Here is a 17,867-nt window from a genome sequence, read left to right as displayed (position 1 = left end):
AATATGACTTCCTACATAATATACAGTTTCAATTCATACGAATATGACTTCCATGCATAATATATAGTCTTCAATTCGTACGAATATGACTTCCTACATAATATATAGTTTTCAATTCATACGAATATGACTTCCTGCATAATATATAGTTTCCAATTCATACGAATATGACTTCCTACATAATATACAGTTGCAGTTCATACGAATATGACTTCCTACATAATATATAGTCTTCAATTAATACGAATATGACTTCCTACATAATATATAGTCTTCAATTCATACGAATATGACTTCCTGCATAATATATAGTCTTCAATTCAGACGAATATGACGTCCTGCATAATATATAGTCTTCAATTAATACAAAACTGACTTCCTGCATCATATATAGTCTTCAATTCATACGAATATGACTTCCTGCATAATATATAGTCTTCAATTCATACGAATATGACTTCCTACATAATATACAGTGTCAATTCATACGAATATGACTTTCTGCATAATATATAGTCTTCAATTCATACGAATATGACTTCCTTCATAATATATAGTCTTCAATTCATACGAATATGACTTCCTACATAATATATAGTTTCCAATTCATACGAATATGACTTCCTGCATAATATACAGTTTTCAATTCATACGAATATGACAACCTGCATAATATATAGTCTTCAATTCATACGAATATGACTTCCTGCATAATATATAGTCTTCAATTAATACGAATATGACTTCCTACATAATATATAGTCTTCAATTTATACGAATATGACTTCCTGCATAATATATAGTCTTCAATTTATACGAATATGACTTCCTACATAATATATAGTCTTCAATTTATACGAATATGACTTCCTGCATAATATATAGTCTTCAATTAATACGAATATGACTTCCTACATAATATATAGTCTTCAATTCATACGAATATGACTTCCTGCATAATATATAGTCTTCAATTCATACGAATATGACTTCCTGCATAATATATAGTCTTCAATTAATACGAATATGACTTACTACATAATATATAGTCTTCAATTTATACGAATATGACTTCCTGCATAATATATAGTCTTCAATTCATACGAATATGACTTCCTGCATAATATATAGTCTTCAATTCATACGAATATGACTTCCTACATAATATATAGTCTTCAATTTATACGAATATGACTTCCTACATAATATATAGTCTTCAATTTATACGAATATGACTTCCTGCATAATATATAGTCTTCAATTCATACGAATATGACTTCCTACATTATATATAGTCTTCAATTCATACGAATATGACTTCCTACATATTATATAGTCTTCAATTCATACGAATATGACTTCCTGCATAATATATAGTCTTCAATTCATACGAATATGACGTCCTGCATAATATATAGTCTTCAATTAATACAAAACTGACTTCCTGCATAATATATAGTCTTCAATTCATACGAATATGACTTCCTGCATAATATATAGTCTTCAATTCATACGAATATGACTTCCTACATAATATACAGTGTCAATTCATACGAATATGACTTCCTGCATAATATATAGTCTTCAATTCATACGAATATGACTTCCTTAATAATATAGTCTTCAATTCATACGAATATGACTTCCTACATAATATATAGTTTCCAATTCATACGAATATGACTTCCTGCATAATATACAGTTTTCAATTCATACGAATATGACAACCTGCATAATATATAGTCTTCAATTCATACGAATATGACTTCCTGCATAATATATAGTTTTCAATTCATACGAATATGACATCCTGCATAATATATAGTTTCCAATTCATACGAATATGACTTCCTACATAATATACAGTTTCAATTCATACGAATATGACTTCCTACATAATATATAGTCTTCAATTCATACGTATATGACTTCCTGCATAATATATAGTCTTCAATTCATACGAATATGACTTCCTGCATAATATACAGTTTTCAATTCATACAAATATGACTTCCTGCATAATATATAGTCTTCAATTCATACGAATATGACTTCCTACATAATATATTGCCTTCAATCATACGAATAGTACTTCCTGCATAATATATAGTCCTCAATTTATACGAATATGACTTCCTACATAATATATAGTCTTCAATTTATACGAATATGACTTCCTGCATAATATATAGTCTTCAATTCATACGAATATGACTTCCTACATAATATATTGCCTTCAATCATACGAATAGTACTTCCTGCATAATATATTGTCCTCAATTTATACGAATATGACTTCCTACATAATATATAGTCTTCAATTTATACGAATATGACTTCCTGCATAATATATAGTCTTCAATTTATACGAATATGACTTCCTGCATAATATATAGTCTTCAATTCATACGAATATGACTTCCTACATAATATATAGTCTTCAATTTATACGAATATGACTTCCTACATAATATATAGTCTTCAATTTATACGAATATGACTTCCTGCATAATATATAGTCTTCAATTCATAGAATATGACTTCCTGCATAATATATAGTCTTCAATTCATACGAATGTGACTTCCTACATAATATATTGCCTTCAATCATGCGAATAGTACTTCCTGCATAATATGTAGTCTTCAATTTATACGAATATGACTTCCTACATAATATATAGTCTTCAATTAATACGAATATGACTTCCTGCATAATATATAGTCTTCAATTCATACGAATATGACTTCCTACATAATATATAGTTTTCAATTCATACGAATATGACTTCCTACATAATATATAGTCTTCAATTAATACGAATATGACTTCCTACATAATATATAGTCTTCAATTTATACGAATATGACTTCCTGCATAATATATAGTCTTCAATTTATACGAATATGACTTCCTGCATAATATATAGTCTTCAATTAATACGAATATGACTTCCTACATAATATATAGTCTTCAATTAATACGAATATGACTTCCCACATAATATATAGTCTTCAATTTATACGAATATGACTTCCTACATAATATATAGTCTTCAATTTATACGAATATGACTTCCTGCATAATATATAGTCTTTAATTCATACGAATATGACTTCCTGCATAATATATAGTCTTCAATTCATACGAATATGACTTCCTGCATAATATATAGTTTTCAATTCATACGAATATGACTTCCTGCATAATATATAGTCTTCAATTCATACGAATATGACTTCCTACATAATATATAGTCTTCAATTAATACGAATATGACTTCCTGCATAATATATAGTTTTCAATTCATACGAATATGACTTCCTGCATAATATACAGTTTTCAATTCATACGAATATGACAACCTGCATAATATATAGTCTTCAATTCATACGAATATGACTTCCTGCATAATATATAGTCTTCAATTAATACGAATATGACTTCCTACATAATATATAGTCTTCAATTTATACGAATATGACTTCCTGCATAATATATAGTCTTCAATTTATACGAATATGACTTCCTACATAATATATAGTCTTCAATTTATACGAATATGACTTCCTGCATAATATATAGTCTTCAATTAATACGAATATGACTTCCTACATAATATATAGTCTTCAATTCATACGAATATGACTTCCTGCATAATATATAGTCTTCAATTCATACGAATATGACTTCCTGCATAATATATAGTCTTCAATTAATACGAATATGACTTACTACATAATATATAGTCTTCAATTTATACGAATATGACTTCCTGCATAATATATAGTCTTCAATTTATACGAATATGACTTCCTGCATAATATATAGTCTTCAATTCATACGAATATGACTTCCTACATAATATATAGTCTTCAATTTATACGAATATGACTTCCTACATAATATATAGTCTTCAATTCATACGAATATGACTTCCTGCATAATATATAGTCTTCAATTCATACGAATATGACTTCCTACATTATATATAGTCTTCAATTCATACGAATATGACTTCCTACATATTATATAGTCTTCAATTCATACGAATATGACTTCCTGCATAATATACAGTTTTCAATTCATACGAATATGACAACCTGCATAATATATAGTCTTCAATTCATACGAATATGACTTCCTGCATAATATATAGTTTTCAATTCATACGAATATGACATCCTGCATAATATATAGTTTCCAATTCATACGAATATGACTTCCTACATAATATACAGTTTCAATTCATACGAATATGACTTCCTACATAATATATAGTCTTCAATTCATACGTATATGACTTCCTGCATAATATATAGTCTTCAATTCATACGAATATGACTTCCTGCATAATATATAGCCTTCAATTCATACAAATATGACTTCCTGCATAATATATAGTCTTCAATTCATACGAATATGACTTCCTACATAATATATTGCCTTTAATCATACGAATAGTACTTCCTGCATAATATATAGTCCTCAATTTATACGAATATGACTTCCTACATAATATATAGTCTTCAATTTATACGAATATGACTTCCTGCATAATATATAGTCTTCAATTCATACGAATATGACTTCCTACATAATATATTGCCTTCAATCATACGAATAGTACTTCCTGCATAATATATTGTCCTCAATTTATACGAATATGACTTCCTACATAATATATAGTCTTCAATTTATACGAATATGACTTCCTGCATAATATATAGTCTTCAATTTATACGAATATGACTTCCTGCATAATATATAGTCTTCAATTCATACGAATATGACTTCCTACATAATATATAGTCTTCAATTTATACGAATATGACTTCCTACATAATATATAGTCTTCAATTTATACGAATATGACTTCCTGCATAATATATAGTCTTCAATTCATAGAATATGACTTCCTGCATAATATATAGTCTTCAATTCATACGAATATGACTTCCTACATAATATATTGCCTTCAATCATGCGAATAGTACTTCCTGCATAATATGTAGTCTTCAATTTATACGAATATGACTTCCTACATAATATATAGTCTTCAATTAATACGAATATGACTTCCTGCATAATATATAGTCTTCAATTCATACGAATATGACTTCCTACATAATATATAGTTTTCAATTCATACGAATATGACTTCCTACATAATATATAGTCTTCAATTAATACGAATATGACTTCCTACATAATATATAGTCTTCAATTTATACGAATATGACTTCCTGCATAATATATAGTCTTCAATTTATACGAATATGACTTCCTGCATAATATATAGTCTTCAATTAATACGAATATGACTTCCTACATAATATATAGTCTTCAATTAATACGAATATGACTTCCCACATAATATATAGTCTTCAATTTATACGAATATGACTTCCTACATAATATATAGTCTTCAATTTATACGAATATGACTTCCTGCATAATATATAGTCTTTAATTCATACGAATATGACTTCCTGCATAATATATAGTCTTCAATTCATACGAATATGACTTCCTGCATAATATATAGTTTTCAATTCATACGAATATGACTTCCTGCATAATATATAGTCTTCAATTCATACGAATATGACTTCCTACATAATATATAGTCTTCAATTAATACGAATATGACTTCCTGCATAATATATAGTTTTCAATTCATACGAATATGACTTCCTACATAATATATAGCCTTCAATCATACGAATAGTACTTCCTGCATAATATATAGTCTTCAATTTATACGAATATGACTTCCTACATAATATATAGTCATCAATCATACGAATATGACTTCCTGCATAATATATAGTTTTCAATTCATACGAATATGACTTCCTGCATAATATATAGTCTTCAATTCATACGAATAGTACTTCCTGCATAATATATAGTTTTCAATTCATACGAATATGACTTCCTGCATAATATATAGTCTTCAATTCATACGAATAGTACTTCCTGCATAATATATAGTCTTCAATTCATACGAATATGACTTCCTGCATAATATATAGTCTTCAATTCATACGAATATGACTTCCTGCATAATATATAGTTTTCAATTCATACGAATATGACTTCCTGCATAATATATAGTTTTCAATTCATACGAATATGACTTCCTGCATAATATATAGTCTTCAATTCATACGAATATGACTTCCTGCATAATATATAGTTTTCAATTCATACGAATATGACTTCCTGCATAATATATAGTCTTCAATTTATACGAATATGACTTCCTGCATAATATATAGTCCTCAATTTATACGAATATGACTTCCTACATAATATATAGTCTTCAATTTATACGAATATGACTTCCTGCATAATATATAGTCTTCAATTTATACGAATATGACTTCCTGCATAATATATAGTCTTCAATTTATACGAATATGACTTCCTGCATAATATATAGTCTTCAATTTATACGAATATTACTTCCTACATAATATATAGTCTTCAATTTATACGAATATGACTTCCTGCATAATATATAGTCTTCAATTTATACGAATATGACTTCCTACATAATATATAGTCTTCAATTTATACGAATATGACTTCCTGCATAATATATAGTCTTCAATTTATACGAATATGACTTCCTGCATAATATATAGTCTTCAATTCATACGAATATGACTTCCTACATAATATATATTCTTCAATTTATACGAATATGACTTCCTACATAATATATAGTCTTCAATTCATACGAATATGACTTCCTGCATAATATATAGTCTTCAATTCATACGAATATGACTTCCTACATAATATATTGCCTTCAATCATACGAATAGTACTTCCTGCATAATATATAGTCCTCAATTTATACGAATATGACTTCCTACATAATATATAGTCTTCAATTTATACGAATATGACTTCCTGCATAATATATAGTCTTCAATTTATACGAATATGACTTCCTGCATAATATATAGTTTTCAATTCATACGAATATGACTTCCTACATAATATATAGTCTTCAATTTATACGAATATGACTTCCTGCATAATATATAGTCTTCAATTCATACGAATATGACTTCCTGCATAATATATAGTCTTCAATTCATACGAATATGACTTCCTACATAATATATTGCCTTCAATCATACGAATAGTACTTCCTGCATAATATGTAGTCTTCAATTTATACGAATATGACTTCCTACATAATATATAGTCTTCAATTAATACGAATATGACTTCCTGCATAGTATATAGTCTTCAATTCATACGAATATGACTTCCTACATAATATATAGTTTTCAATTCATACGAATATGACTTCCTACATAATATATAGTCTTCAATTTATACGAATATGACTTCCTACATAATATATAGTCTTCAATTTATACGAATATGACTTCCTGCATAATATATAGCCTTCAATTCATACGAATAGAATTCCTGCATAATATATAGTTTTCAATTCATACGAATATGACTTCCTACATAATATATTGCCTTCAATCATACGAATAGTACTTCCTGCATAATATATAGTCTTCAATTCATACGAATATGACTTCCTACATAATATATAGTCTTCAATTCATACGAATATGCCTTCCTGCATAATATATAGTCTTCAATTCATACGAATATGACTTCCTACATAATATATTGCCTTCAATCATACGAATAGTACTTCCTGCATAATATATAGTCTTCAATTTATACGAATATGACTTCCTACATAATATATAGTCTTCAATTCATACGAATATGCCTTCCTGCATAATATATAGTCTTCAATTCATACGAATATGACTTCCTACATAATATATAGTCTTCAATTCATACGAATATGCCTTCCTGCATAATATATAGTCTTCAATTCATACGAATATGACTTCCTACATAATATATTGCCTTCAATCATACGAATAGTACTTCCTGCATAATATATAGTCTTCAATTTATACGAATATGACTTCCTACATAATATATAGTCTTCAATTCATACGAATATGCCTTCCTGCATAATATATAGTCTTCAATTCATACGAATATGACTTCCTACATAATATATATTCTTCAATTCATACGAATATGCCTTCCTGCATAATATATAGTCTTCAATTCATACGAATATGACTTCCTACATAATATATTGCCTTCAATCATACGAATAGTACTTCCTGCATAATATATAGTCTTCAATTTATACGAATATGACTTCCTACATAATATATAGTCTTCAATTCATACGAATATGCCTTCCTGCATAATATATAGTCTTCAATTCATACGAATATGACTTCCTACATAATATATTGCCTTCAATCATACGAATAGTACTTCCTGCATAATATATAGTCTTCAATTCATACGAATATGACTTCCTGCATAATATATAGTCTTCAATTAATACGAATATGACTTCCTGCATAATATATAGTTTTCAATTCATACGAATATGACTTCCTACATAATATATTGCCTTCAATCATACGAATAGTACTTCCTGCATAATATATAGTCTTCAATTCATACGAATATGACTTCCTGCATAATATATAGTCTTCAATTCATACGAATATGACTTCCTGCATAATATATAGTTTTCAATTCATACGAATATGACTTCTTGCATAATATATAGTCTTCAATTCATACGAATATGACTTCCTGCATAATATATAGTCTTCAATTCATACGAATATGACTTCCTGCATAATATATAGTCTTCAATTCATACGAATTTGACTTCCTGCATAATATATAGTTTTCAATTCATACGAATATTACTTCCTGCATAATATATAGTCTTCAATTCATACGAATATGACTTCCTGCATAATATATAGTTTTAAATTTATGTGTTCACAAGCAAAATTTATATCATTTTGCTTACTAATTTCATCTGAGGATAAGAGCGGTTCTTTGAAACTTTGAAAATTTCAGAATGTTTGCTTTGTTACAAATTTTTAAAAATTTTTAAATCTCTAATTTGTGTTTTTAAAAAACTCTATGTTTTTGTTACTATAATTTTCTGAAATCTATTTTAATAACAAAATTTACTGTTGTGAAATTTTCGATTTGGTACTGAAATTCCAATTGTCTACCCCTGCTATGCACTCTCCCCATGTCCTAACTTAAAATCAAAATAATTGTACCTTCGCACCCGTGTACAAGTGCCCCATTTTTTTATTGTGACTTCAATTTGACTTTTAAAGGACAGAATGAAACGTTCACCATATCTCATCGGATAAAAAGCAACACCAATCCAAGTTTTTAAAAAAAATTTGAAAAGAATAAAAAAAACTATTTAATGTTTATCTGTCAGATGAAAATATGAGTGCGTGTGAGTATAAAAGTTACAATTTCATCTTTAGTCCAAATCCAGTCTTAAAAGAACTGGTTGCTGACAACGAACAAGCGACAAGTTTAGTAGAAAAGATGGATCTTGTGTAGATTGGTTATTTTTTAAACCAACTCATTTCAGGTGAAAACATTAATGTGTATATACACGTAATGTCGAAATTAGTATAAATTCCCCAAAATCTGAAAATTGGAAAAAAAATTCAAAATGGCGTAATGGAAACATTCAAAGTATCTGCAGCTTCTCTTCCAATTTTCGGATTTTAATCAAATCGCACTTTATTTCCTTTTGACGGATTGGTTGTTGCTATTTCTTCTGATGAGTTAAGGGCATAATAGATTCACTGATGTAATAATTAAGTGATTGATTTTGCACTACAAAACAGATACTATCAAGAATTGTAAATGTCAACTGAATTAAAAGAATAAATAATAAGATGGTCAACATCATGAATTTTGGAATATAGGTTTTTGTCATTTATTCACTATATTGTTTTGTAATTACATTGAGCTTCTTAAATAAGGATTTGTATATATTATAAGAAAATATATTTCTACAGAAATATATATATATATATATATATATATATATATATATATATATATATATATATATATATATATATAATGTAAAATTGAATATTTTGAAAATCGTATATTTCTGTTTCTACTTGATTTGTGTCTTTTCAGAATTATCCTCAAATGGAACTTGGCATATTAAAACTTGGTGCTATATTTATAGTTGGTAAGTTGTTGTTGTTTGTAGTTTTTTATATGTTAACAATATGTACTCAAGTCATCAATAATGGCAAGGAAAACTTTGATAATCGCCAAGAGTGAAATGCCCTCCAAATACCTCTGTTGGATATGTCAACACATTTACCTTTAATAAGATAGTTATATAATTAGTTAAAAGTACTAGTCTCTCTCTTATGTATGAACTGTTTATCTCCAAAATAAACTCAATACTAGACTTCCAAACAATTGCACTTAAAGAAATGGTTAGTTTAGGCCTCTTGATTCCGTGGAGAACATAGGGTCACAACTTCACTCCTCCAACAGACCCGGTTCTGGCTGGCCCTCTTCAGTTCGGTCCATGTCATTCCGGCAGCCCTGGTCTCAGCCTCAATGCTTCTTTTCCATGTCTGCCTTGAGCGACCAATTTTATGCTTGCCTTGCAGGTTCCATTCAAGGGCCTACCGGTGATGTTGGATGTAGGCTTCCACAAGGTGTGGCCAATTCAGTTCCATTTTCGTTTTTTGCTCTCTATCTCCATTGGGATTTGGGGTTTCATTTTACGAATAAATGGTTAGAATCTTTAAAAGATCTCTTGGCTGGAACATATGAGATAGCGAGTGACTGTCTGGAATCAGGAAGGATGCCCCATCTCCAGCTTGAACAAAACAATAAGAAAATTGAAAAAAAAAAAAAAGGTTGACAGAGAAATTAAAGATTTAGATCAATCTGTGTATAGTATGTGCATGGCACTCATCGCCAACAATGCTGTAATAAATGAAAGGAAAACTTTGATAATCGCCAAGAGGAAATGCCCTCCAAATACCTCTGTTGGATGTGTCCACCCATTTACGCTTAATAAAATAGTTATATAATTAATCAAAAGAATATTAGTCTCTGTCTCTGTCTGTCTGTCTGTCTGTCTGTCTGTCTGTCTCTCTCTCTCTCTCTCTCTCTCTCTCTCTCTCTCTCTCTCTCTCTCTCTCTCTCTCTCGGATGTGTGAGTTATTTCTATTCTGTTTAAACAATGAAAACATTACAATAAAAGATATATTCTGAAACTACATTAAACAGAGTACTTAGATAAGTATCAGCGTGAACAAAGATAGTTCAATAATATGATGGGGTCTGTATTATATTTAAAGAAAAAGGAAAGGGACGCAATATGTGAAAAGGTGAAAGACTCATGATATGTAAGAGGTAACAACGACAAAATGTTGAAAAGATAACGGAAGCACACAAGATGTAGAAAGAATGCAATGTATGGAGAGATGAAAATATGAAGGCAATATGTCAAAAGGCGAAAAAAGAAACGTTATGTATGAAAAGGGGGTGGAAATGGCATATATTTTCTTAAAAAGAAAGGAAGGGGCGAAATATGTGAAAAGGAGAAAGATAGATGATATGTAAAAGGTAATGAATTGACGTAAAATGTGGAAAGTATATAGATAGGATGCCACACGTGGTAGGATCAGATGTGGAAAGGTGAATCAAATGACAAAATATGCAAGATAGACTCATTGTTATATAATGGATAGCTCTAATGATTGCATCAGCTAGTGTTAAGCATGACTAGGGTCGAACTAAGTACATATCGAAGTGACACAAAGTTTAGGAAATAAATTCTCATAAAAGAAACAGGAAATGTTTCTCAGTCAACTCACGTCAAAGTAGAGTAAAACCAAGAGACACAACTACATCTCGCATAACGTCACGGATATCAAGAGTGATAAAAAAAAATGAGTTTTCAGTCAGTCTGTCTATTGGAATCATGCTGGATACATCACCACTAACACTGTAATAACTGAAAGGAAAACTTTGATATGAGATAAAAGCGAAATAACCCCTAAGATCTCCATTCGTTGTGTTCATCCATTAACAACTGTAAAAATATGTTCTGAAACTACATTAAACAGATGACTTAGATAATAAGTATATAAGTTTGAACAAAAGTGATGCAATAATATTGTGAGGGTCTGCGTTCACGCTGGGCGTCCATATAATGGAAATATGTTTAAGTAAAACAGCAATATACAACTATGTGTGAATAAATTAAATTATTTTCAGAAATGATTAAAAAGAAAATGGAATGTAAAAATAAAATAAAAGATTTTATTTATCTCAAAATTTGACAATTTTATAGAAAACTAGCAAGGCTCCTAGCATTGCCGAGTCACAAAATATGCTTAAATATGATATTTTAACTTGTGCATATTTCTTTTTTATTATTATAGAACCAATACTCTATTGATCATTATATTGTACCCAATATATAATAGTGACTTCACAAGTTTTTTTTTAAATATGAATTGGGTGACATCAGCTAGGATCGAAACCAAAACATTTAGCCCTCCAGCCTTAGTGATTACAATTTGAGCTATCGTCAGAGGGATAAGAAATAGTTAATATTCAACCGACTTTAATATAATATTTGTGCATGCGTAGAAGAACAAGTCGACTTACATCTGCCAAGTTTGAATATTTTTTTCAACTTTGACTCCTTATCAGCTATTTTTACTGACTAAAGACCAAATCAGATTTGTTTCTCACGTCCAGATCCTTTATATATCAAGTTTCAAGTATGTAGACCAAAAATTGACAGAGGAGCTTAGTAGAGACCGTTTCTCAGACAGACAGGCAGACAGACAAGGTCACTTTTGTATATAGATTTCTAAAACAGAAAATTTTCACGATGTTACACAAGGCCAAAAATAAAGTAAAAGAATAGCTGAGAGATCTTTGAAAAATTTACAGATTTTTTTTAAATTCAATGCAAATAAGGCATATTGTCACTAAAACATAAGGGGTTACTATGATATGGGGCAGATTCAGAGTGGTAGGGCAACCTTGGTGGAGAGTTGGACATTTCAATAATCAAAAGATGGAACGAAAATAGCAAAAATCATGCAATGTTCTTTTTTTGTTGTTCTTTTGTTTTTGAGAAATATTAATTCTAATAGAACAAAAAATATAACAGGATTTTTTTTTTAGATGAGGATTTATAATTTGGATTATTCGAACTACTGTTCTCATCTTAGATGTTATTCTCACAACGTTTCAGCTGATGTAACCTTCAATCTCCTCGTGTCTCTTATGGTGAGATCCTTCTATCAATCCAGTAGATATCTCACTGGTGATGCAATTCTCTATCTATATAAAAGCCAGGTACGTCCAAGGATGGAGTACTGTTGCCACATGCTAGAGCTGCTAGAAAGGACTTGTCCTGCCTTGATAGAGTTCAAAATAGACTTTGTAGTCTCAAAGGAGATGTCCTTTTCTCTTCCCTGCAACCTGCAAAATCACAGAAGAGATGTTGCGAGTTTGTCTCTGCTTTATCGTTATTTTCATGGCAAGTGCTCGACTGAGCTTTAATCTATGGTCACCCCTCGCTAAACTTTCACAAGAAACACTCGTCTAGCTGAAAACACTATCAATAATTCCCCCCACTCTTTATCTGTGCCTAAACCTAAACGTAGATTCCATGAACAAAGCTTCTTTCTTAGAAATACACGCCTGTGGAACTGTCTTCCATTTTCTTGCTTTCCAACTTACTACAATATGGTTGTCTTCAAGTCCAACGTGAACAAGTTTTTGATGGGCCGTTCCGCTTAAGTTAACAAATTTACCAAATTTCCATTACTAACGATCACTACATTGTCCAATTGACTACTGTACACTCTTAACCCTTATCCTCGAGAGGTCTCTGGGCCTTGATAAGTGGTGATGCCTATGTAAAAAAAAAAAAAAAATTCTTCAGTTTACAAACAAGTTTTGCTTTTAAAATTTAATTGAATCTGTGCAAAATTTCGAGCTGAACAAAAAAATTTATCCTCATGGACATAACTACAAATGCTGTAATAACTGAAAGGAAAGGTTGAGTTTAAATTCCATCCAATTTAGATTATCGTGTTTGACAAGATGCATATGAAGATGGTTGGATGGTGCATCGGCCAAAACGTAAGAATCAGATTCAAGATGAAAACATTAGAATATGAATGATGCAAAGAATGCATACAAATTTTATTCAATCAAAAACAAATATGTAAAATTTCTACAAAAAAATAACCGAGAAGTAAAAAATATATATTTCTATTTCTATTTTGATTTCGTTTTTATTTTTATTTCTGTTTATTTTAATTTTATCTCTGTGTTTATTTTTTAATTTCTATTTTATTATATTTCTGTTTTAGTTATTTTATTTCTATTTAATATTTATTTTTATTTCTGTTTTTATTTGTTTTTATTTCTAGGTTTGTTCCTATTTTTTATTTTTTGTTTCCATTTTTATTTCTATTCCTATTTTTATCTATTTTATTTTTACCTTTATTCTATTTCTATTTTATCTGTTTTATTCTCATTTCTATTTTTATTAATATTTTTATTTTCATTCTTATTTTATTTCTGTTTTATTTCTATTTCTAGTTTTATTTCTATTTTTATTTTTCTATATTTTATTCTATTTCTATTTTATTTATTTTATGTCTGTTTTATTTCTATTTTTATTTCTATTCCTATTTTTATCTTTTTTCTATTTCTATTCTATTTTATTTATTTGTATCTATTTTATTTCTACTTCTATTCTATTTTTATTTCTATTTTTATTTCTATTTTTATTTTTATTTTATTTCTGTTTTTATTTCTATTTCTAGTTTTATTTTTATGCATTTTTATTTCTATTCTTATTTTTACCCATTTTATTATATTTTATTGTTAATTTATTTTTATTATTCTTATTTTTATTCATTTTATTTCTGTTTTTATTTCTATTTTTATTTCTGTTCCTATTTTCATCTATTTTATTTCTATTTCTATTTTATTTATTGTATTTCTGTTTTTATTTATATTTCTATTTTGCAGCAAGTGCAGATGTTGGATTTGCTATCTGGGATCGGTACTCTTCCGATGACTCCTTCCCTCCAGTTGGTTACACAGCACATCTCATGGGAGCATTAGCAGGACTCACTGTCGGATTGGTGGTACTCAAAAATTTTGAACAGAAACTTCATGAACAGTATATATGGTGGTTGGCTCTCGGAGTTTACCTTGGATGCAGTATTTTCGCAGTATTCTGGAATATATTCTACTACTGAATCGCATAACCACAAATTTGACATTTGAAAGAATGGCATTTTACACAACTCTTAAAACTAATTTGAACAAAAGAGAAAGAAAAACTTTTCAACAGAACAAATGTCTCTTTATGACTGATATCTCCATAAACTCGTTTATCCATACACAAATAGAATCTAAAGAGTATAAGGTGCTTCCGATTATATTTTTTAATGGCATTTTATCAACTAATAATCCACATTTATTAGGGAATAAACTATCATCGGCACGATTCATCTCTGCCCACATTATCGGAATGCCATCGTCATATTTATTGTAGAACCATTTTTGGCACTTGTGCACTAGTGCGAAGGTACAATATTTTTGGTTTTCAGTTGGTACATTTCAAAAGTGCATAACAGGGGAAAACAAGCGTACATCAGGAGCAGAAAACTCTATTTTGTGTTTATAAGTTTCTTATATTTATTTTAATTCAATAAATGTCTAACAAAAGTTTTCTCAACAAAACAAAAAACACGCATTCGAAAATTTCAGAATGTTGGCTATGTTACAAATTTTTAAAAAATTTTAAATCTCTAATTTGTATTTTTTAAAAACTGTATGTTTTTGTTACTATAATTTTCTTAAATCTATTTTAAAAACAAAATTTATTGTTGTCAAATTTTCGATTTGGCACTGAAATTGCATTTGTCTGCCCCTGCTATGCACTCTCCCCATGTCCCAACAGAAAACCAAAATAGTTGTACCTTCGCACTCGTGTACAAGTGCCCCATTTTTTTATTGTGACTTCAATTTAACTTTTAAAGGACAGAATGAAACGTTCACCATATCTCATCGGATAAAAAGCAACACCAATCCAAGTTTTTAAAAAAAAATTTGAAAAGAATAAAAAAACTATTTTATGTTTATCTGTCATTTTTTGTATTAGAGATTTAAAAAAAAAAAAAAAAAAAAACGCAGATGAAAATATGAGTGCGTGTGAGCATAAAAGTTACAATTTCATCTTTAGTCCAAATCCAGTCTTAAAAGAACTGGTTGCCGACAACGAACAAGCGACAAGTTTAATAGAAAACATGGTGCTTGTGTAGATTGGTTATTTTTTAAACCAACGCATTTCAGGTGAAAACATTAATGTGTATATACATGTAATGTCGAAATTAGTATAAATTCCCAAAATTACGAAAAAAAAAAAAATTACAACTAAAAATCAAATTTATCAAATTATTCAGTTTTATTGTACATTTTCATATGGAAGAGTTGTGCGACCAATTTAGTACAACAAGCTGACTTATCTCCCTTGACTTAAATTGACTTAAATTAAGGGTTCATCATTATTAAAGGGACCTTAACTGTGGATGATTTCTTTGTTAAAAATACATCTAGTGTTGCATGGGTGACAAACGACGCCAGAATATATCAAGTCCAGCAAAACCAAATGTAAACAATAACATCAACCCTTCATTCCGATCAAAGAATCGCAAGCGTGAAACAATGAGAGAAAATACTTTATCTGAATCGGAATTGGTAAAAGTGCAGAGTGATAAAACAATCGAAATTTCATGATGTCAGCAAAAGACATAAACAAAGTCAGCTAGTCAGGGAGAACAAAAGAGAAAGCCAGAATGACACTTCTGCAATCACTGCACTGACAACCACATACCACCCACATACTGACGCGGACTCCCTCTCTCTTATCATACATTCACTGTAATGTAAATAAAACTTTGTTGATTTAACAAGTTTTTTTTTTTTTTTTTTAAATTCAATTTTCACCCCAAACAAGGCACAGTGCCACTTTGAAGCAGGGGGCTACTATTAGGGAATTAATTGGCGGGGTCATTATGAGGGAAGAAGAGTAGAAAGATGTTTGTTAACATTACACTTGAACTTCTGCATATCATTGCAGTTGGGAAAGCAGAATCCCGGAAGGGAGTTCCAAAGACCCGCAGTTCTGGGGAAGAAACTATTGGAGTAAAAGGCTTTCTTGCACCTAGGGATCTCTACTGTAAAGGGATGAGACTTAGTAGCTTGTCGAGTTTGTCGGGGGTAGTTACGTCGGGGAGGTACAAGTGTTTGCAGTTCGTCAGAGCATTCACCATTAAAGTATTTGTAGAACAGGCAGAGGGATGCAACATCTCGTCGATGGGACAGAGGTTGAAGCCTAGATGACAGTTCACGATTACAAAAACCATGGTTATCAGCGTGTATATACTATGGCATCCATTTTGTAAAAGTGCAAACCATGAATCATATAGACGACAATATTACACTAGTTTACTGCATCATTTTTCGTAATTTTTAGAAATTTATACTTATTTCAATATGACATATAAACACGTAATGTTTTCGTATAAAGTGTGTTGGTTTAAAAGATTACTAATCTACACAAGTGCCGAAAATATTATTTAAAAATTACATTGAACCAAAAACAAAAAAAAAAAGGGATTGTCCTTGCTCTTCCTAATCATCCCAAAAAATAAAAAGAAAAGAAAAACTGTCCATATTCTAAATGTCAACAAAATATCTATGTTCTAATAACTTATTTTTCTAAAGCAAAAAAAAAAAAAAAAAAAGTGACTTTTTAAGTACAATCAGCGTTTTAAGCCAGAATTTAAGAGCAAACGTCTTCGTCCTAATTTTATGTTAAAAATGTTTGTTTTAGGAAAGAAAAAAAAAGGATTAAAATTTTTGG

At 29.4% G+C, this 17,867-nt stretch overlaps 1 protein-coding gene across 3 annotated transcripts in view; it reads left to right on the top strand.

Annotated features, from left to right (window-relative positions):
* LOC145248184 (rhomboid-related protein 2-like) overlaps positions 1-16,083 on the top strand; it is a 333,868-nt gene extending 317,785 nt beyond the window's left edge. For 2 of the 3 annotated variants that reach the window (XM_080110038.1, XM_080110036.1), the window contains exons 9-10: positions 10,061-10,115; positions 14,963-16,083. In XM_080110038.1, coding sequence (XP_079966164.1) covers positions 10,061-10,115; positions 14,963-15,195 — 288 coding nt within the window. In that variant the 3' untranslated portion in view covers positions 15,196-16,083. The remainder of the gene's footprint in view (positions 1-10,060; positions 10,116-14,962) is intronic. The other variant, XM_080110037.1, reaches the window with a different exon arrangement.
* The last annotated feature ends 1,784 nt before the right edge of the window (positions 16,084-17,867 follow it).

The sequence above is a fragment of the Euprymna scolopes genome, chromosome 26 (genome assembly GCF_053919585.1).
Source record: "Euprymna scolopes isolate OS-2025 chromosome 26, ASM5391958v1, whole genome shotgun sequence".
In the NCBI taxonomy this organism is placed as follows: domain Eukaryota; kingdom Metazoa; phylum Mollusca; class Cephalopoda; order Sepiida; family Sepiolidae; genus Euprymna; species Euprymna scolopes.
Note: the sequence above shows the minus strand (reverse complement) of the source record. Positions and strands in the feature narration are given on the sequence as shown.